General features: G+C 36.8%; 1 protein-coding gene across 4 annotated transcripts in view; it reads right to left on the bottom strand.

The window, feature by feature from the left end:
• The window catches only part of NFAT5 (nuclear factor of activated T cells 5), a 109,248-nt gene extending 87,064 nt beyond the window's left edge, over positions 1-22,184 (bottom strand). For 2 of the 4 annotated variants that reach the window (XM_042970189.1, XM_042970190.1), the window contains exons 1-2: positions 21,777-22,184; positions 19,921-19,974 (exon numbers count right to left, since the gene is read on the bottom strand). In XM_042970189.1, coding sequence (XP_042826123.1) covers positions 19,921-19,974; positions 21,777-21,849 — 127 coding nt within the window. In that variant the 5' untranslated portion in view covers positions 21,850-22,184. The remainder of the gene's footprint in view (positions 1-19,920; positions 19,975-21,776) is intronic. The other 2 variants (XM_042970192.1, XM_042970191.1) reach the window with 2 other exon arrangements.
• Positions 22,185-22,452: the final 268 nt, after the last annotated feature.

The following is a 22,452-nucleotide window of genomic DNA, read 5'->3' as shown; positions in this document are numbered from 1 at the left end:
AATATTTGCCAATCAGTGTGATATACCACATTAATAAAAGAACAGATAAGAACCAAATGATCCTGCGAATAGATATAGAAAAAGCATTTGACAAAATATAGCATCCATTGTTGATAAAAACTCTCAACAAACTAGGGATAGATGGAACATACCTCAACATCATAAAGGCCATATACAAAAAACCCACAGCTAATATCATCCTCAATGGGGAGAAACTGAGAGCCTTTCCCCTACAGTCAGGGACAAGACAAGGATGTCCACTATTCACCATTACTATTTAACACAGTACTAGAAGTCTTAGCCTCAGCAATCAGACAACAAAAAGAAATAAAAGGCATTGAAACTGGCAGGGAAGAAGTCAAACTTTCACTACTTGCCAACAGCATGATACTCTATGTAGAAAACCTGAAAGCCTCCACCAAAAAATTGCTAGAACGAATACATAAATTCAGAAGAGGTGCAGAATATAAAATCAATGTGCGGAACTCTGTTTCCATTTCTATACACCAATAATGAAACAGCAGTAAAAGAAATCAAGGAATTGATCCATTTGTAATTGCACCAAAATCATTAAGATACTTAGAAACAAACCTAACTAAAGAGGTAAAAGATCTGCACTCTGAAAGCTATAGAATGCTTATGAAAGAAATTGAAAAGCATTCCATGCTCATGGAATGGAAGAACACTGTTAAAATGTTTATACTACCCGTAGCAATCTATACATTTAATGAAATCCTTATCAAAATACCACCAGCCTTTTTTGCAGAGCAGAACAAACAATCCTAAAATTTGTATGGAACTACAAAAGACCCCTAATAGTCAAAGCAATCCTGAAAAAGAAAAAAACAAAACTGGAGGCATCACTATTTCAGACTTCAAGTTGTATTACAAAGCCGTAGTCATTATAATAGTATGGTACTAGCAGAAAAACAGACACATAGACCAATGGAACAGAACAGAAAATGCAGAAATGGACCCATGACCATATGGTCAACTAATCTTTGACAAAGCACGAAAGAATATTCACTGGAAAAAAGACAGTCTCTTCAACAAATGGTGCTGGAAAAAACTGGATGGCAACATAAAATGTGATGTTTTCCACTTTTTCTTGGGTACTAATAATGATCTTAGAATAAAAGTATGGTTTTTATCCTTTAAAAAAAGAGATAATGTAGCAACTATATTCCCATAACCATAACAACTTATGTAGCTTATGCAGTAACTATATTCCCATAATCATAACAACAACTTATGTAGTTTATGCTAGGTATGACTCTAAACACTTTACTCACATTAACTCATTTAATTCTTGCAACCCTATGATGAAAACTCTGTTATCGACAGCGTTTTACAGATGAAAAAGCTGAGGCACAGAGGTCAGTAAACTTGCCCAAGCTGTCACACACCTAGGGAACAACATAATCAGAACCTGAAGCCAGACAGTCTTTACACGCACATCTTTACACTCACTGTCCACATCTTTACACGCACTGTCATCTCCATGTTAACATATTATCATGGGAGACAGGATGGTAAACATACAAACAAATTTTTTTCAAATTGTCTTAATGTTTCAAAATTCTATATGGTCAGAGCAGAAGACTAATGCTCTTCAACAAGAACACTGGCCCCATGAAGTGAGATATTAAAGTTCCTACGTAGTTGGGCATTAGACCTTGGAATTAGATCTGCTATAAAGCAGAGAATAGGGTCCCACAACATAATTTCTGTGTGACCCATAATTTCTGTGGAGAAATTAAATAAGGCAAAAGTGTGTAATTACTGAAGTAAGTTGTTAGAAAACAACTCACCTTTGAGGCAACAAGAGACTCAGTGGGACATAAGTGGGACAAACCTTCTTATCCTGTCAGGCTAAGGGAGAAAAAAGCCCGGAAAAGATATAGAATACAACTTAACAAATTAAAATATGATGTTGTCTATATCACTTTAGAATTTATTTTCTCCTTATGATCTTCTAACCTGAGACAAAGTAACTGTGAATGACAATTTTCCAATATTTACAAACTGAAATTCAACTGAGTTTTATTTTTACAATACAAAGAAATAGTACTGGTCTGTACTGTGAAATACCTATCCCTGAGAAATCCTAAACTTTGCCTAACGGTTTTTTAAATAAATGCTCAAACCTAAACTTATTAGAAAACCATTTTGCTTCCTTTGTATACCATAGCCTAATTGCCTAAAACAAGATTTGCCAATTCATTGGTTCATTTGGAATAGTCATATCTAGTCACCTGACACTTAGCACTCATTAAAAATCTGTACTGAGAAGATGTACAAAAGCCAAAGTAAGGAGATTTTAGATACCTGGGTTGTCAAAGAATCACCTATGATGGAAGACAAATATACAGAAAAGGGATCCAAGAAAACAAAAGAACAAAACAAAGTATCAAAGAAAATAGCTTCTTGCTGCTCAGAGATAGAAAGAGAGAAAGGAAGGAAGGAAGCAAGCAAGGAAGGAGGGAAGGGAGGAAGGGAGGCAGACACTTCTCTTTTAATTTCTGGGACTGGAATTCAAGAACCTTACCCTGAAGACTCAAAGGAGTGATCTGAATCATCTTGAAGTACAGACTCTGCAACTTGCAGTTTCTATTCAATTTTAAATAACCAAAATTAGGGATATTGCTTTGTACTGTCTATTCCTAGCTATTTTAACTGATAAAACCTTTTTTACTCTTATTTTTATTAAATGGTATCCTCTGAATTTCTGTACTGAATTTTATGTATATTTAAGGATTTTTTTGCAATTCAAATGTGGATGTGCTACTAGCACGAAAAAAACCATAATATGGTATTTTTCTCACAGAACGCACCATCCAGTCCCTTTATAAAGAGCTATGTTTACTACAATCCATTATCTCTGCAAAACACAATTAGTAGTCAAGTAGATGAACATTGTCCTGCTAAAAAGAAAGAAGGAAAAGGAAAGATCCAACACACTGAGACGGACCTTCCATATAATGTTCTGGTCTACTTTTGTTCAAGAACTAGATGGTGAATATACAAATAGTTCTTAATGCAAAAAGGACCAGTACCTTTTCTCTACCAATTTCTCTCTAATTTGGCATTTGCAGATGGATAGGTTATCTCTTCTGGACAAATACCATAGGGTCCAACCTAAAATGATTTTTTCAAAAGAGTTTACTTCTCATGGTTCACTTTTTGTTTCATTTTGCTCATACAATAAAAAGACTGCTAAATTTCACTTCTAAGTCCATTTGATTTGGAATATATCAAAATACAACTGGCTTCCATATGCTGGTTGACAACTGATGTTTCTGAAGAGGCCCAACAAGTTGAAGAAAGACTTCTTAGTATAAAGGCATAAGAGAGCAAAACACATATAAATTTAAGGGAAAATGCACTTTTGTATTTACACACAAACAAGCAAACAAGTATGGTGAGAACACAAATTTATCTTTCAGTTTTAGTTTACCTTTCTATTTTTAGAATTGGATGCCACCTCCCTCCAGAAGCTTGCCACCTCAAGCAGCCCATTATAATTCTATCAAATGAGTATATTCAACCCTGATTAAAGACCTAATCTTGGGGCGCCTGGGTGGCTCGGTCGGTTAAGCATGCGACTTCGGCTCAGGTCATGATCTCACAGTACGTGAGTTCGAGCCCCGCGTCGGGCTCTGTGCTGACAGCTCAGAGCCTGGAGCCTGTTTCAGATTCTGTGTCTCCCTCTCTCTCTGCCCCTCCCCTGTTCATGCTCTGTCTCTGTCTCAAAAATAAATAAACGTTAAAAAAAAAAAAAGACCTAATCTTAAATTTTCTTTGGAGTTAGTTTCTATAATTAGGGGAAATATTAGACTACCGGTAAGCCATGGTATCCATCAAGAAATTCTTACTTATAAAAGCACCAATCATTTTACAACAATTATTATGAATTACCAGAGTGCCTAATTTATTTTTTTGTTGTTTTTTTTTAAAGATATGTTTACTTACTTATTTTTTTAAGTTTACTTCTTTATTTTGAGAGACAAAGCGTGAGAGAGAGAAGAGTATGAGCTGGGTAGGGGCAGAGAGAGGAGGAAAGAGAATCCCAAGCAGGCTATGTGCTGTCAGAGCTGTCAGCATGGGACCTGATGCAGGGCTCCATGAACTGCGAGATCATGACCTGAGCCGAAATCAAGAGTCAGAAAGGGCCCCAAAGTGCCTAATTTATGCTTAAAACATTATTTATTCATAAAATCTACTTGTGCACAGAGTAATATGCATTTATTAGTAAACATACAAATACTAGTCAGGGTTAATTTACTAAATTGAATGATGTTCATATTTTCTCATTTATTCTCAAATTAAAACCTGAAGTACGGCAATAATAAAACATTTCTAAATAGAAAGTATTTTTGTAGTGGAGGACCATAACAAAGCAAATTAAAGAAAAGGAAATTAAGCACTTTAATGCTCACCCCAAAAAAATACTAAACTACCCAACAATGCCTCTTACCCAGGCCCTCTGATGAATACAATTACACCTATATTTAATCAAGCAGGTATGTAGAGTCCTCATTAACCCCTACTAATGTCTAATTAATCGTACCAACACAAAGAGAATACCTTTTTGAGACTTAGTACAGTTTACGGTTACCATAGCTACAGAAGTGTGTCTCAACTTCACTAATGCAGCTTTTCTTCTTCCTGGCTCACTGCCACAATTCTGTGACATTTATTGGAAAACTGCAATCCACTTGCTACTATTAAATATAAACATTTGCTTTCCAGAAATCAACAAAATGAATCAACTATGCATATTAATAGTAAAAAAAAAATTTCCACTCTAAACGAGCTTAATGTGTCTACTCCATGAATTTTTCACAAAGTCATCTGTAGTCTAGACTGGCTCATCAAAATTTTGGGTTTGAGCATTCAAGATGCAGCACACTCAGTGATGTCTAGGTCATCCCATTCACATTTAAAGTTAAAGATTATGGGTCCCCTACAGAAAGCAAGAGAAATTCACATATGAAAACACAAGAAAGAAAACCATATATGATTTAGATAACTAAAATATACTCTGTTAAATGGGACAGTCTCTTTTCAATGTACTACCACATAATTACCTCTGTCAGTAACTTCACCAAAAAAGTCAGTGTATATTAGACTCTTAAAATTACTTTTTAGGTGGCTCAGTTGGTTAAGCATCTGACTCTTGGTTTTGGCTCACGTCATGATCTCATGGTTCATGAGTCTGAGCCCTGCATCAGGCTCTGTACTATCAGCACAGAGCCTGCTTGGGATTCTCTCTCTCCCTCTCCCTCTTCCCCTCCCCTGCTTGTGTTTGCTCATTCAAAATAAATAAACTTTAATTTTAAAAAAATTACCTTCTTCTGTTTTAATATATTTTTGTGGTAAAATATACATAACATAAAATTTACCACTGCATCTTTTTTTTTTATTATTATTTTAGAGAGAGAACGAGAGAGAGAGAGAGAAACAGTGCATGCGCACATATGCAAGAGCCAGGGAGAGGGGCAGAGGGAGAGAGAGATAAAATCTTAAGCAGGGTCCGTGCTCAGCCAAGAGCCTGATGTGGGGCTCAATCCCATGACCCTAGGATCATGACATGAGCTGACATCAAGAGTTGGATGCTCAAATGACTGAGCAACCCATGCACCCCACCACTGCATTTTTTAAGTGTACAATTCAATGGCCTTAAGTTCATTCACGATGTTGTGCAACCATCACCACTACCCATTCACAGCACTTTTTCATCATTTCAAATATAAACTCTGTACCCATTAGACAATAACTCTCCAATGCCCTCTCACCATAGTCCCTAGTGACCACTATTCTACTTTCTATGTCTATTCTAGATACTTCAAGAAATCCTACAATATTTGTCCTTTTTGTACCTGGCTTATTTCATTTAAAATATGTTTTCATCCACATTGTAAAATGTATTAGAATGTCATTCCTTTTTAAGGTGAATAATATTCCGTTATCTGCATAAGACCATATTTTATTTATCCATTCATCTGTTGATGGACACTTGGTTTTTAGTATAGTCAAAATGTTGTGCAACTATCACCACAATAAATTTTAGAACATTTTTATCACTCTTCCAGAAGAACCCCCAAACCTTTTACTGTCATCCCTATCCTCAACTCCCACTTCACCCAAGGAACCACTAATCTACCTTCTGCCCCTATAGATCTGGCTATTCTGTACATTTCATATAAATGGAATCATACAATATGTGGTCTTTTGTGACTGCCTTCTTTTACTTAGCATGTTTTCAAGATTCATCCATGTTGTAGCATGTACCAGTAATTCATTTTTTTATGCCAAATATTACTCCATTGAATGGATGTACATTTTATCCACCCATTCATCAGTTGATGTACATCTAGGCTGTTTCCACATTTTGGCTATTAAGAATAATGCTGCTATTAGGTACAGGTTTTTGTGTATACAGAAGTTTTAATTTCTGTTGGGTATCTATCTAGAAGTGAGATTACTAGATTATATGGTACCCTATGTTTAATTTTTTGAGGAATTACCAGATTATTTTCTAAAGTGGCTGTACCATTTTACACTTCCACTAGCAGTATACAAAGTGATTTGTCCACCAGCTTGCCACACCTGTCTTTTTGATTATAGCCATCCTAGGTGGGTAGAAAGTATTATCTCACTGTACTTTAAATTTGCATTTCCCTAATGACCAATGATGCTGAAAAACTTTTCATGTGTTTATTGATATTGCATACATCTTGATTATTGTATCATTGCTTTTGTATTTTTATTGTATCGGTGTTTTTACATTAAAACATTTACATGCAGGCATCTGGGTGACTCAGTCGGTTACGTGTCTGACTTTGGCTGGGTCATGATCTCACGGTTCAAGAGTTTGAGCCCGCATCGGGCTCTCTGCTGTCAGCACAGAGCCCACTTCGGCTCCTCTGTCTCCTTCTTTCTCTCTGTCCATACCCAACCAGTGTGCATGTACGTGCTTGCACTCTTTTTCTCTCTCTCAAAAACAAATAAACATTTACAAAAATCTATACATTTACCAATAATTATGGGAAAGACATTAAAGTATGTTCTTTTTAAAAAAATATTTACTCATTTTTGAGAGAAAGAGAGCATGTATGAGTTGGGGAGGGGCAGAGAGAGAGGGAGACAGAGGATCTAAAAGCAGGATCTCCACTGTCAGCGCACAGCTCAATGTAGGGCTCAATTCATGAACTGTGAGATCATGACCTGAGCCGAAATCCGACACTTAACTGACTGAACCACCCAGGTGCCCCAAAGTCAGTATGTTCTTACATATAACTTAAATAAATATGTATAATAGCACAAGCAGTATTCTGCTATATCATATAACATTATATATTATATAGACAAATAATTGTTCTAATCAATAAGATGGAGTAGACTCTCTTCATACTGTATTCATTTATAGGCAACCACTTAAGTGTTTCTCTTAAAGAACACATTTTTGGGGCACCTGGGTGGCTCAGTCAGTTGGTTAAGCGTCGGACTCTGTATCAGCTCAGGTCATGATCTCACGGTTCGTTTGTAAGTCTGAGCCCTGCGTCAGGCTCTGCACTGACTGTGAGGAGCCTATTTGGGATTCTCTCTCCCTCTCTCTCTGTGCCTCCTGTGCTCATCCTCTCTCTCAAAAATAAATAAACATTAAAAAAATACAAAGAACACATTTTTATTCAAACAGAATCAATTTCTATACTTAAAAAGATGTCAATCAGGGGCAGCCACTATGTAAACCAGTATGAAGGTTCCTCAAAAAATTAAAAATTAAAAATAAAACTACCATATGATCCAGCAATTTCATTTCTGGGTATTTATCCTAAGAAAATGAAATCACTATCTTGAAAAGATACCTGCACCCCCATGTTCACCGAAACATTACATACAATAGTCAAGACGTGGAAACAACTTAAGTGTCCATCGATGGGATACTTTACATGAGTAAAGAAAAAGTGATACACACATGAACAGGAATATTACTGAGCCATAAAAAAGAAGGAAATCCTGCTGTATGTGACGTGAATGGAACTTGAGAACATTAAGCTAGGTGAAATAAGACAGAGAAAGACAAATGCTGTATGATCTCACTTATATGTGTTATCTAAAACAAAAGAAAATAATATAAAACAAAAACCCTGAACTCACAGGTACAGAGAACTACAGAAAAGAGACTGATTGTTTCCAGAAGTGGCAAGTGGTGGGGGAATAGGTGAAGCTGATCAATGGTACAAAATTCCAGTTTAGAAGACAAGTAAGTTCTAGGGATATAATGTACATCAGGGTGGCTATAGTTGCCAATACCGTATTGTATATTTGAAAGTTGCTAAGAGAGTAAAAAAGTCTCATCACAGGAAAAAAACTGTAACTACATGTGGTGATGGATATTAAGTAAATTTATTGTTATAATCATTCCCAATAATCATTCCCCACTTGTGCGCACTCGCTCTCTCTCAAACATAAACATTAAAAAGAAAAAAAAGTGTTTAAAAAGTATCCTTAACTCTTAACACAATTATTCCAAAATTAGTGGTATTATACCAATGAAATAAATAATACAAGTATGGTAGTCCCAAATCGTTGTCTTAGATGCTATATCCCTCCTAAGACCCTGCAGAAATTAAAGGCTAAAAAAAAATTTTAAGCAGTGTTTCTACACATGAAAGATATACACACACAGTTTTTAAAATCTGTCTATAAAAAAGATTGTTAAGGCTTACTTCTCATTCACTTACATACTTAAAGTGAAGTTTGATCTTAGAAAATGACAGTTAAAAATGAGAAGACTGAATAGTTGTTGAAGACCAGGGTTTAACAGAAATGATCTTCACACACACCCATACACATACCCCACTTCACTCTACTGAATTCCCAGGAAAACTGTGCTTGAAAAAGCTAAGTTATGCAGAACTGATGCTGAATAAAAACGTCTTCTTTCAGTTCTATAAAATCACATCATCTTTCCTGGTTATTCTGTTCTGTGGGGCACAGAATTTTTAAAAACCTTTTTTCCTAAGACCCACCACCCAAAATATAACTATCCCAAGCACAGAGAAAAAAGTTCTGTTGGGAAAAATTACATTTTCTGATAAAGGCACTAAATGTTTTCTATACCATAAAATTAAATTCACATCTCCAGCTTTCTCAATTAATTAACCATGACGGTCATCTTATTATGTATTAATTTAACTAACCATTCTAGATCCTATTTATTTTCAGTTGTAACATGTAAAAGTTCCCCTAAGAGAACTATTACATAGTCATACATTTTGCCTTAACATTGTTACATTCAAGTTTCAAGAAAACTTTCTTATTTGAGTATTCTAGGTTTAGAGAACAAATTTACCTCCATTTTCATCTTTATTATCTAAATTTTTGTCTTTAAATAGCTCTGATTCTTTAAAGGCCTAGTTTTTGATCTGTTGTAATTTTAATGCAATTGTTATTTCAATTGAAGCTTTCCACAAGGTTTTATGTAACTAGAACATAATCTTCTCAGACTTTCAATATCATTCCTTCCTTCTTTTCTGGATGTGGTATTCATTCATTCTTCAATATTTATGAAGCACCTTTTAGATTATAAAGCACTTGTGCCAAATGCTATGAGAAGGCAAGGTATAGTTGCTATCCTTGAGAAAATTACCACCCAGTACAACCTTTTTTTTTTTTTTAATTTTTTTTAACGTTTATTTATTTTTGAGACAGAGAGAGACAGAGCATGAACGGGGGAGGGGCAGAGAGAGAGGGAGACACAGAATCTGAAACGGGCTCCAGGCTCTGAGCTGTCAGCACAGAGCCCAACGCAGGGCTCGAACTCACGGACCGCGAGATCATGACCTGAGCCGAAGTCAGATGCTTAACCGACCGAGCCACCCAGGCGCCCCCACCCAGTACAACTTTTTAAACAAAACGGGACTTTACTAGATGTTCTTTATGGCTTATTGCAGCTTTAATTTTATGGCAGCTTTAATTTTTACAATATTTTACAATTATTTTACCACAGTTTGGTTTTTTTCTGACTATATGTATAATCTAGTACTTCAATACTAAAGTTCTCCTAAGTTTTAAGAGACCATTCCTCAAATTATTTCTGTAATTTTGCTAACACTTAAAAACAATGATTAAAAAGAATATGTAAAAATAAATGTTTAAAAAGATGTGTAAAACGTATACTCTGAAAACTACAAGACACTACTGAAAGAAATTAAAGATCTAAATAAAAGGGAAAAAAATCCCATGGTCCTAGACAGGAAGGTTTAATATTATTAAGATGGCAATATTCCACAAACAACACTCTTCAAAATAGATTCAATACAATCTGTATTAAAACCACAGCTCACTCTTTTGCAGAGGTTGAGAAGCTAATCTTAAAACTCAATGGAAATTCAAGGAACTCTGAGTAGCCAAAATAATCCCGTAAAAGAAGAACAAAATTGGAAGACTCACCCTTCTCAATTTCAAGATTTATTTCAAAGCTACATAATCAAGACAGAACAGTACTGACATAAGAACAGACAAATGAAAAAGAATTGAGACACCAAAAATAAATTAACTCAAAGTGGATCAAAGATCAAAATATGAAAGCCAAAACTATAACACTCTCAAAAGAAAATACAGGTGTCTTTGTGACACTAAGTTAGCCAACAGTTTCTTAAATATGATACAAACCATGAGCAACAACAACAAAAGATAAAATAGACTTAAGCAAAATTTAAAATGTTAATGCATTAAAAGGTACCATCACGAAAGTGAAGACAACCCACAGAATGGGAGAAAATTTCTGTAAATCACCTATTTGATAAGGGACTTGTGTACAGAATATATAAGGAATTCTTACAACTCAACAATAAGACAAGTAATTCAATTTAAAAATGCCAAAATCCTTGAATACACATTTTTCCAATGAAGACATACTAACGGCCAATAAACACATGGAAAGATGCTCAACAGTATTAGTCAATAGGGAAATGGAAATCAAAACCATAAAGATGTCTATAATAAAAAAGAGATAATATTAAGTGTTGACAAGGATATGGAGAAATCAGAACTCTCACACATTGCTGCTGAAAATGTGAAATGACGCACCCATCATGTACTCTGAAAAGCTCCAATCTGTGCTGACAGCTCAGAGCTTGGAGCCTGCTTCAGATTCTGTCTCCCTCTCTCTCTGGGCCTCCCCTGCTCGTGCTCTGTCTCTGTCTCTCAAAAATGAATAAACGTTAAAAAAAAAAAAGTATTTTAATACCTAAGGTCCAAACTAGCAGTATGGTATATAGTATATATGATTACTGGGCAAATTTGAATTTTATTACAAATTAGTACTTACAATACAGTTAAGCACAAGACAGACTCACTTATCAGGGATAGAAAGCTCATAATCTGTTTTGACCTTTACAATTAACCTACAGAAACAATCAGAGTAAATAAGTACATACTCCCTACACACTCTTCAGCTATATAACCCTCTCAAGACTTAAACTACTTTACCAAAAAATGTTAAAGTTCTAAACTTCAATTACAATTATTAAGTATAGGGGCAAACCATATACTCTGGTATAAGGTGCACAAAAGTATTGCCCTATTAGCAAATAAAAGTTAAAAGTCAAACATATTAATTTCATTCTCCAATCTAGATTGAATTATGAAACCCTTTAAAATACTGTTATCACTGTTTATTCACATACAATCTCTTCTACTAAGCTGTAAACTACATGTGGCTAGAATCTAGGTGTAAATTCATTTTGAGTGAATGAATAAATACAAATATTATGACTAAGTAACTTAGACTTGTGCATAAATATCAAAAGTCATCCCTAAAAAACTGCACTTGGCTACAGTATAGAATACAAGAATGTTTAAGAGAATAAAAAATTTCATTACTTTTATGCCCTTTAAAAAAAATAGCTTTCCCTTTAAGAACGTTACGGTAGTTAAACAAAAGTTAAAGAGAAAAGAATATACGGTGTATAAATCCATTTATATAAACTTCTAAAAATGGCAAAACTAATCTATTTTAAGGAAAAACAGATTAGTAGTTGCCTGAGGGGCCAGAGTGGGCAGAACTGATTATAAAAGAGCAAGAGATAGACTGAAATGTTCTGTATCCTATCTGCAGTAATTACACAAATGTATACACTTGTTTAAAACTCCTGGAATGGTCAAAACTGGTGAATCTCTGTATCTCTATATAAAAATGGTTTGTTATTAAAAGAGAAGGGAAAGAGAGAAAAGATACAAGTAGTAACCACAGAGCCAACAAGTAAAATGTAGAGTACCCTGAGAAAATGGGAGACATGAATAAAAGACAAAAAAAAAAAAAAAAAAAAAGGGCCAGTGGAAAAACCACCAAAGTCAATTAATAGGCCCTATGCAAAATATCAATACTCATACAGCATTTCATAGTTTGGTCCTCTAACATAGTGTCAGTTGTTCTTCCTCTTAACTCTGAGGTAAGCAAAACTGACATTAATGTCTCTACTGAAGAAAAGGAACGCTTGCACGATTTTTCACAGGGTCTCAAGGCCAAACTAGAATGAAAATCCATATTTTTCTAATGGCTAACACAGAATTTTCAGGAAGTTCATTAACAATGAATTAACTCCTGAAGCACTATTAGTACTGTTTTTTCCTGTTGCTCATCTCCTTTCAAATTTAGTTAGGCTCTGAGACACATCAGCAGAAAAAGGTGCAACGATTCCATGCTTCCATAAACTACTGCCAAAGATACCAAGAGTCGCATGGCATCCTGCATCTCTCAAGTAATTCTCCTGAGGGGATAGTTTGCTTACTCTTCCCCCGCTTTTCACTTCTGAGCATCATCATCTGTCAAAACAGAGGTGGCTCAACCAGTGATGTGCTTCAGCTACATCTTAAAGACACTCACCAAAGCCAGGCAATGATTTGCTAATTTTATGTGTTAAAATGTTCCCCAAAAGGGTCATCATCATATTCTTAACTGTTTTTTATGTGTGGCTTATAGACTGTCTCTCTTCTTTTATGGGAACTGTTTAGGTAAAGAATCCTACACAAACCACTCTTTTTACACCATCTGAACAGTGGTGTAATTTTAGTAGGGCCCAAAGTGTAAATACCAATTATCAAATGTTTATATTAAAGAAATTCATGATAAGCTCAATACTCTGTGGTAAAATAGTCAAGTTTCAAATTCCAGCCTCTTCGATTAGCTATGCGACGCTGGGAAAATTAGTGAATCCCTCTGTACCTCAGTTTGCTCATTTATGAAATATGAATACTGATACGATCTCATAGGATCTTTCTGAGGACTAATGTGAAAAATATCTATAAAATTCTGGCACATACAAATAGCTGAAAAATGTATTCAATTATTACTAATATTGAATTTATTAATCTTTCTTTACCAACACTTTCTTTTAACATGTCCTATAAATATTACTTTAAGGAAATTTTTTAAAACTAAAACTAACCAAAAAACCCAAAAAAACCCTATATTTATAATGACAAGAGTAATCAACAACAACTTAGGTCACTCTTAGAAACTTTTCTGTTCTTGCCTCACCTTCAAAAACAATACCAATAAATAAATAAATAAATACATAAATAAATAAATAAATAAAATATTAAATTTACTAAAAGTCTCATCATACCATTTCTAAATGGGAAAGAAATGAATAAACATTCATGACTGACCAGCCATAATTATCATCATCTGTCAAGTAAATATTAAAAAAAAAAAAAAAAAGCAAGAAAAAACTTTAATTTTTCAATAGCTATTAAGAGTAAATAGGGGTGGTGCCTGGGTGGCTCAGTTGGTTGGGTGTCTGACTTTAGCTCAGGTCATGATCCCACGGTTCATGGGTTTGAGCCCTGCATAAGGTTCTGCGCTGACAGCTCAGGGCCTGGAGCTGCTTCGGATTCTGTGTCTTTCTCTCTGCCCATCCCTCACTTGCACTCTGTCTCTCTCAAAAATAAATAAACATTAAAAAAATGTTTTTAATAATTAAAAAATAATAATAATAACAAATAAAAGAGGGGCACCTGGGTGGCTCAGTCATTTGAGCACCCAACTTCAGCTCAGGTCATGATCTCACGGTTTGTGGGTTGGAGCCCCGCGTTGGGCTCTGTGCTGACAGCTCGGAGCCTGGAGCCTGCTTCAGATTCTGTGTCTCCCTCTCTCTCTCTGCCCCTTCCCTGCTCATGCTTGTCTCTCTCTATCTCTCAAAAATAAATACACGTCAAAAAAAAAATCTTAAGTTAAAAAAAAAAAGAATAAAAGTAACTGAAAATTTCCATATAGCATATCTTTCGTTCAAATTATCAGAAATATAGATCCTTTATCACAACACCAGGTTTTATTTATATTTAGAAGCTAAAATCATTATCTGTAGTTCATCCATAAAGAAAATGTCTACATTTTCATTCAAGGACATGTTTATATTTAATGCATTACATACTGTTAGTTTTTTTTTAACCTTGATTTTTATTAAGACAACAGCAAATAAAAGTCACACGAATCTCTTTTATGTAACTTGAAATAAAGTCTTTGCAACAAGACAGTAACATAAGATAATAAGCAACATTTCTACTGAAGAGTGTCTTATACCTTAGAACTAACAGGACTGTCTTCTCTCACTAAACAAGCAGGCCCAATGATGTCTTGGATTAATATGATCTTTTATTTTTTTCTAATTCTCTATTATTTTACAGAAAATATAATCTGAGTCAACTTTTTCTAATATAAAGTGACTATTTTTTATATATAATATTAATCACAGTAAGAAATGTTTCTCTGTACTATCACTTTCAAGTTTTAGGGAACTCCTGGAATAATTATACTACAGTCAAGGGTGAGTTAAGAGCAAGCCAAGAACCATTTAATTATGAATTTCTATCCTCTTACTGTAATAAGCAACAGAATTGTAGTACTGAATGAAAATTACAAAAACAGAGTTTAGAAAGACACAAAAACAAATGGTAGGAAAATCAGAGAAAGATGGATCCTAGAACTAAGAAGTTAGAAGGAACTAGGTGTGTAACTTTTATCATGTTTGAACTTCATTTTCATAATTATTTCCATAATGATATTTTTTGTGTACTAGGTAATAATGTATAGAGATTAATAGATACTAAACAAGAAAAGAATCCAATAGGTTATTTTTAATTTTAAATATTTTCAAAAAAATCTAATTTTTTTTCTAATTTCTAGTAAGATCTCTTCATTTCTAATGAAGATTATCATTTCTAATAAGATACCTTCATACATTTCATCATTTAAGAAGTAATGGCTTAACTATCTTATGAACTATCAGCTCTAGGAAGAGAAATAAATTGGGCTCAATGGCAATTCAGAAATATTCCATAAAGTCAGCAAAACACTGCTGCTATTTTTAGGATTTTCATTTTGTGAACTATAAAGTATAATTATGCCTGGTACTATATCAAATAATTTGACAGCGGTTAAGAAAAAATAGTTTATTGTCCCTCACTGTTAAAATAAATATAAAAAATAAAAATCTTCCAGTTTCAAATATTAAATTCATACTACGATCACCTCACATTGGTATTTAGCTCTTATTTAACCAGTTACTTAATTTTATCCATCATGTAATCTTGTAACTCCTGCTTGTAAACACATTTTAAAATTTTAATCCATTGTTTTTATTACTCTATTTTTTCCAACTCACTTCTATTATTTTTCCTATTTTATCTGATTTTATACTATCTTATCTTACATCTCTGTATTTCCAGAATGACCTCTTAATCATATTCGTTTACTTTCATTTAGTTTAATTTTTACCTCAATTTTTTCTATAGCAAACAATATATGCCCAAATCAGTATTTTTCAATACAGAAAAGTATAAGAAATGATAACTTTTTCTCTGTAGTGAATCTTTTCTCTAGGTACTCAAGAAGACTCCTAGCCTTCATATTTGTAAACCATTTTATTTTTTCAATATATATAAACTATCGTCCTTAAAAAAGGCAGAGAAAATGCAAAAATAGAATTAAAAAGTAAAATATTACAGTACATGCTTTTGCACAGGACTTTTTTTTAAAGTTTATTTATTTATTGTGAGACAGAAAATCCCAAAAATCCCAAGCAGGCTCCGTGATGTCAGCGCAGAGCCAGACCTGGGACATGTTCTCAGGATGGTGAGATCATGATCTGAGCTGAAATCAAGAGTCAAACACTTAACCCACTGAGCAACCCATGTGGCCCTGTAAAGGAGTTTCTATGGGAGTTATTTTTAATATAATTGCAACAGTATTTCTTTTATTTACTTATTTTATTAAGAGTTTCACATGTAATTATGGGGTCATCAGAAACATTATTTATGGTTATGTATTATTGAATTAGATACCTACACTCTTTTCTCATTGTCAGGCCATCACATTGAGTAAAAAGGTAGTAGGAGAACTAAATATGGTGACCAATGTTAACTAGACTTATTGTGGTGGTCACTTCCCAATATATACAAATAATAAATCATTACCTTGTGAAACTGAAATTAATATGGTGTTTTATGTCAACTATATCTCAATTAAAAAAAAAAACTAATTCCCTATTCTTTTTAAAAAAATATGTATAGTAGCAAGAAGGACCAGCATCAATATGTAGGATAAAAGCAAACTTAATTAAAATGGTAAAGAAATTTTGAAGCTATTTTTCAAGTTCAGTAATATTCAACTATAAATTTTCCAACCTTGTTTTCCTACAGAGAGAACTTAAATTTGGAAAAAACATGTTCTATAAAAAATTTAACAAATGTATGATAGTAATTAAATTCTCCTCACTCTGGGCTGACTTCACTATTAAATGGATATCTAGACCACTGATAGAAAGTATACACACATAATACCAGAACGTACTTCATATTATATAACATAGGGAGTCAGTACAGTATAGTAGTTAAGAGCACAGACTATAGTGACAATACCTGTGTTGGAATCTTGGCTACAATGTACCAGCTGTGTGACTCTGGGTAAGTTACTAAACCTCCCTACACTTTAGCTCCCTCATCTATAAAATGGAATAACAACCAACTTAAAGGGTTGTTATGACAGTTCAGTGAGTTCACACTTATAAAGTTCTTGGCACACAGTAAAAGCCATATAAGTGGATGTTGTATTAAATTTTTAATTTAGCTAACATTTATTGTGCACTTACTATGTGCTAGGTTAAATGCTTTACACGTGAATTTGCCTTAAATAATCTTCAGTAACCCACAATGAAGACACTATGATTGCCTCCATCTGAAGATGAGAAAATTAAAGCACAATGAGATTAAATAACTAAGCTGAGGTCATGCATAAGTGTTGAAACAAGGATTTGAACCCAAATCTGATGCATAACTTACAATTTTAACACAGATTGCAAGGTACACTACATACTAGAAGCAGTAGCCTCCAATCATACTTTATCTTAAGGAAAGGGCAGGAGAGAGGACAGACTTTGCTGAAATAAATCAAAATAAGTATTTCCTGGAATAAAGTAGGGTACTTTAAAAATTAATATAAGAAATATCACTACAATACAGAAGTATTTATATATGAAATAATAGATGTCTGATATTTGTTTTAAAATAATATAGCTTGGGGCAAATGGGTGGCTCAGTTGGTTAAGCATCTGACTCTTGGTTTCGGCTCAGGTCATGATCTCATGGTTTGGGAGCTCAAGGCTTGCATTGTTGGGCTCTGCACTGCCAGTGTGGAGCCTGCTTAGTATTCTCTCTCTCTCCCTCTCTCTCTCTGCCCCTCTCCCATTTGTGCACACTCTCTTTCTCAAAATAAATGAATAAACTTTAAAAATAAAATAAAATAATAGTTTGGGAGAAAATAAAAGAAATAAGACTAGACATGTATTGATGATTGTTAAAACTTAGTAATAGGTATTTGGGGGTCCATCATTTTATTCTCTTTACTTTTGTATGTTCCTTAAAATGCCCATAATAAATGGTTAAAAGAGAAGTAGGGTGCAGAGATTAAATACTTCACTTTCATTCCACAACCAAACAACTTTCTTAGGATTCCCTGTATCAAAGACATAAAAGGATACTTGATATTTATACATTTTACAATGTATATATAATCTGTAAAAGGATGGTCTTATTTTTAAAAAATTGAGTATCCTCTCAACCAAAATAAGAAATTAATGAAAATATTTAAGCACATACATGTAAATATACATATTAAATGACTGGCTGCAGTTCCATCAACTTGTTAAAATTATTTGCTGAAATAATTAACACCCTTTTTTTTTTCATCTCTCTCTCCTGCCCAATAATCTCTATGATTATGATACTCTCTGGTCTGCTGCCCAGAAAATGGATACATTTGTATAGACAAATATGAATCTACAGCATGGCACAAACTGAACAATATGAATAAAAAACAGAAATCTGCTTCACTAAGAAACACTTATAAAATTCCTCACCTCAAGTTGTAGTTGATCTTTATACTAATATATATCAATGGGTTTCTGATAAGTATAATCAATAATTAGAGAATATTTTATATGCTCTAAATTATAGTTGAAACAATTTAGCTAATACTAAACAACAACAACAACAAAAAAAAACAAAACCAAAAAAAAATTTATTAAGCCAGACACTAAACTAGGCATTTTCATACACCTTATGTCACTAAATTTAAGAGATTGTATCTATTTTTATAGAAAGAATAGTAAAGTTTAGAGAGGTGAAATCACCTCCCCAAGGTCACAGAGCTAATAAGCAACTAAACTGGTATGTATTCAAACTTAAGCTCAATTACAAAACCCACTCCCCCCCCCCCCCCCCCCCCCCCCCCCCCCCCCCCGGCTATGAGAAGTAAACATCTCAACTCAAATCAAACTTAAATATTTAGAGCATTTTTTAAGTTGACCACAAAATGTTTAAGTTACTGGTCACAAATATATTTTACAGTGGCAGCTTGGCTTTGGGTAAAGAACTCTAGCTAAAACACAAAAGGCATTGTTTCTGCTATCATGTGACTTCCCGCCCCCCCCCCCCAAGTCTCTTAATTTCAACCTCAGGTTACTCATCTCTACAATGGGGAAATTAATATCCTTGCTGTCCAATTGCAGGATTAGAAAATTCAAAGAGGATATATGTAAAGCCCCATCAAAAACTACAAAACACTGGAGTGCCCGGCTGGCTCAGTCCAAAGAGCATGTAACTCTTGATCTAGGGGGTCATGAGTTTGAGCCCCACACTGAGTGTAGAGATTACTAAAAAAAATAAACTTTAAAAAATATATTTAAAAAAATTACAAAATACAAATAGAGTCTTTTTTTGTCTTAAAATGCTAAAATAACAAAGTTTTCTAAAGTAATTGTCAGCTGTTTAAATTCTACACCTTCTATTAACATTTCCAGAACTTTCTCAAACCCTTTTTTTCTAAGCGTAGTTCATTCATCATGTCTGTCACTTGGCTTTCCTTATCCTTAAAAGTAATACAACAGTAATGACAGCAATGCTTTTGTAATAAATAATTAACATACCGTTTTGAAATGCCTAGCATATAAAAGTTCTAAATTCTGAATTTTCAAACTAAATATGTGTTTGGTGTCATTCTTAGTTATATTCATGATCCTAATGTTTGAGCCTTTTCATATTCAGTTTGTTTCTAAAAAGCTAGAATTAAGACCTGGGATTCTAAAGTAGAACACCCAACACAATTTTTAACGATTTTGTGGGAGTTTTTTCAAGGCTTCTCAAAGCAGATACAATAAGCTAACAAGCACATCAAACACAGCAACAAAATCCACTGAAACATTCAGCTGCTCTAAAAGAAGGATCAGGCTCTTTAAGAGAAAACTACATTGTGTGAGTTTGCAAAGTTTCACACTTTCTCATTTAAACTCCATTTCAGAGAAAGCCTTTGCATACTCACACAATATGCTTTTAAAATGGCACTTTGCTGACCTTCCAATAGTCCAGCTCTATGAAAATTCTGTGATGGGTGTAACTTCAGAGAATCTGAAAAACACAAAAAGCATTAAGCACTTTTTATGCTGAATGACTTAAAAAAAAAAAAAAAAGGAAAAAAAAAGGGCAAGGGTAGCATACATCTCTTACATAACTGCCACGTATTTTTAAGAGCTAAAGCCCATATTCGCGAATATGTCAAAGAAGGCTGAACTGCCTCTCAAATCGGTCTCTGTGCTAAACTTAGATGGTCATAAAGTGTTTGTTTCATGGAAAATTATCTGATGATTACTGCACAAACGGTGTTAATGTCTTGGCTATTTTTAGCACCGATGGTACCACATTAGCCCTCTTCTAAGAATCACCTCTTGACATCATCTTTTTCTTCTGACGCTCAAAACTACAGTATTTCCAAACTACTTCAGGTACGTTGCCGGAGAAACATCCTACAGGATGGTGACTGCCAACTAAAGTCATCAGAGCAACAGACAATGGCCACAGTTACTAAGTAGGACTCTGTGCACAAACCCAATCGTCGGTGTGCGAAGTCCAGTACCTTCCAGACGAAATCATCGCACACTGATTCACTTAAACAATTTCAAGGTACTCGCGTGAAGGCTGAAGTCCCCCTTTCCGGAGGGGGTGGAATCAGCGGATGGATACGGAACACCAAAAAAAAAAAAAAAAAATGAAGGCACGCTGGCCGTCTCAGGAAGGAGGTTCGCAATGGCACTCAATTTTTTTTTTTTTTAAATATGGTGAAATGAAGAGCTAATAACCCAGTTATGTCTTTTGCCCCTCCCAGTGGTGTAAAAAGTGGTGAGGAGTGCGGAGGGAGCATTTCGGTTTGATGCCCCTTTCGCACAGGGAACCTGTTCTAACACATTCTTGTGGTGCCCAGTATAGGAATTTAAACCCAGCAGAGATCAGCTCCAGTGCTGGTACCGTGGATCCCGGGAATCCCCTTCAGGCCTTGGCCAAAAGAGTTTTTAAAACGGGAATCTCGCTGCCCCCTCCCTGCAACGAACCCTTGAACGGCCACGAAAGAGAAAATTCTCAGAGGACGACAGCGTCAGTGCCTGAGCTGGTACCCCCGGGACAGGAGAGGGATAAAACTGAGCCAGAGAGAGTCCACCCCCGTCTTTGTAAAAGAGAGGGAGATGCAAGTCGTTAGAATGCCACATAGGTGGAAAGAGACGAAAACAGAAAATTCGGGCCCTTTCCAGCAATAAGATGACGAGGAAAGGAAGAACGCCTGGTCGAGGGGGGCCGTCCCAACAAGGGGAGGGAGTGGACTAGGCCGGAGGGAGAGGGGGGTAGAACGACGGCGCACAAACAACCTGGAGGGGGAGGAAAATGGTGCCCCTGCACCCAGAACCGGCTCCAAGCCACGCCGCCCGCTTGGGGGCAACTTTGCTGGGGAGGATGGTCCTGGTAAGAGCGGCCGCGGCGCACCGATCGCAGCGGCCCCAGCGCGGGGCCCAGTCGGGGGTGGGGGGAGAGGACGTGGGGGGGGGGGGGGCGGGGGGAAGATCCCTGAGCTGGGGAGGCCGGGGCCGGCTGCTCGAGGAGTGTGGCGGGGCCGGACACGCCGAGGGACTCTCAGTGCGACTGGTGCCGCAGAGACCCGGGGCCGACGGCAATTGGGCCCCGTGTGGCCGGCGGCTCCGCGGGGGAGGGGCCGCCACTCCTCCCCGGCCCCTTCCACCACCACCCGACCCCATCGGCCTCTCCCCATCCCCCAAAACAGGCCCGACCGGCCCGGGCTTGCCCCTACCCCCCGACGGGGACCCCTCCGGCTCCCCCGGGCCGGGCCTCCCCGCCCCCACGCCCCAGCCCCCAGCCTGACTCACCTCGCGAGTACAGGGACTTGGGCGATTCCAGGTCTAGGTCCGCGCTGAGCAATGAGATGAAGTCCGAGGGCATCGCAGCTCGACCCAGCCCGGCCCGAGGGCAGCGGGAGGGGGGGAGCGGCGGTGGCGGCGGCACCTCCTCTCCGGGACCGCGGGCACCGAACCGGGGGCGGCGAGGCGAGGGCGGCTGCTGCTGCTGCCTCCTCCTCGAGGGCAGTGACTTCCACCGGGCCGAGGAAACCGCAGCGAGGTGGAGGCGAAACTCCACGGGGACTAATTCCCGGCGAGCCAGGAGGGGGGTTCAGGGCGGGGAAAGGGAGGGGGGAGAGCCAACGGGTCCGTTTCGTGCTTCTCCTCAGCGAAAACTGACGGTCGCCGCCACCGCCGCCGCCGCTGACAGGAATCTGAGCCCCGCCCCCCGCGGGGCACTGCGCAGGCGCGGAGGGGGGCGCCCCGGAGCCGGGAAGAGCCGGGGCGGCCACCGGAGGGCGGGGGGGCGCGCCATGGAACAGCATCAACAAGGGCTTCGCTTCCTGCCGCCGCGGCCGGGGCTGCTGTTCCCCAGCCGGGAAAGGGCCCCGCCAGCAGGGAGGGAGGCAGGGAGGTGTCCGCGCCTGGGGCCCCGGGGAGGGAAAAGGTATTTGCGCCGACCTGGTGGCGGCGAGCCCGTGGCGGC

This window comes from Panthera tigris, chromosome E2, assembly GCF_018350195.1.
Source record: "Panthera tigris isolate Pti1 chromosome E2, P.tigris_Pti1_mat1.1, whole genome shotgun sequence".
Taxonomy (NCBI): Eukaryota; Metazoa; Chordata; class Mammalia; order Carnivora; family Felidae; genus Panthera; species Panthera tigris.
This window is presented reverse-complemented; position numbering and strand designations above follow the sequence as displayed.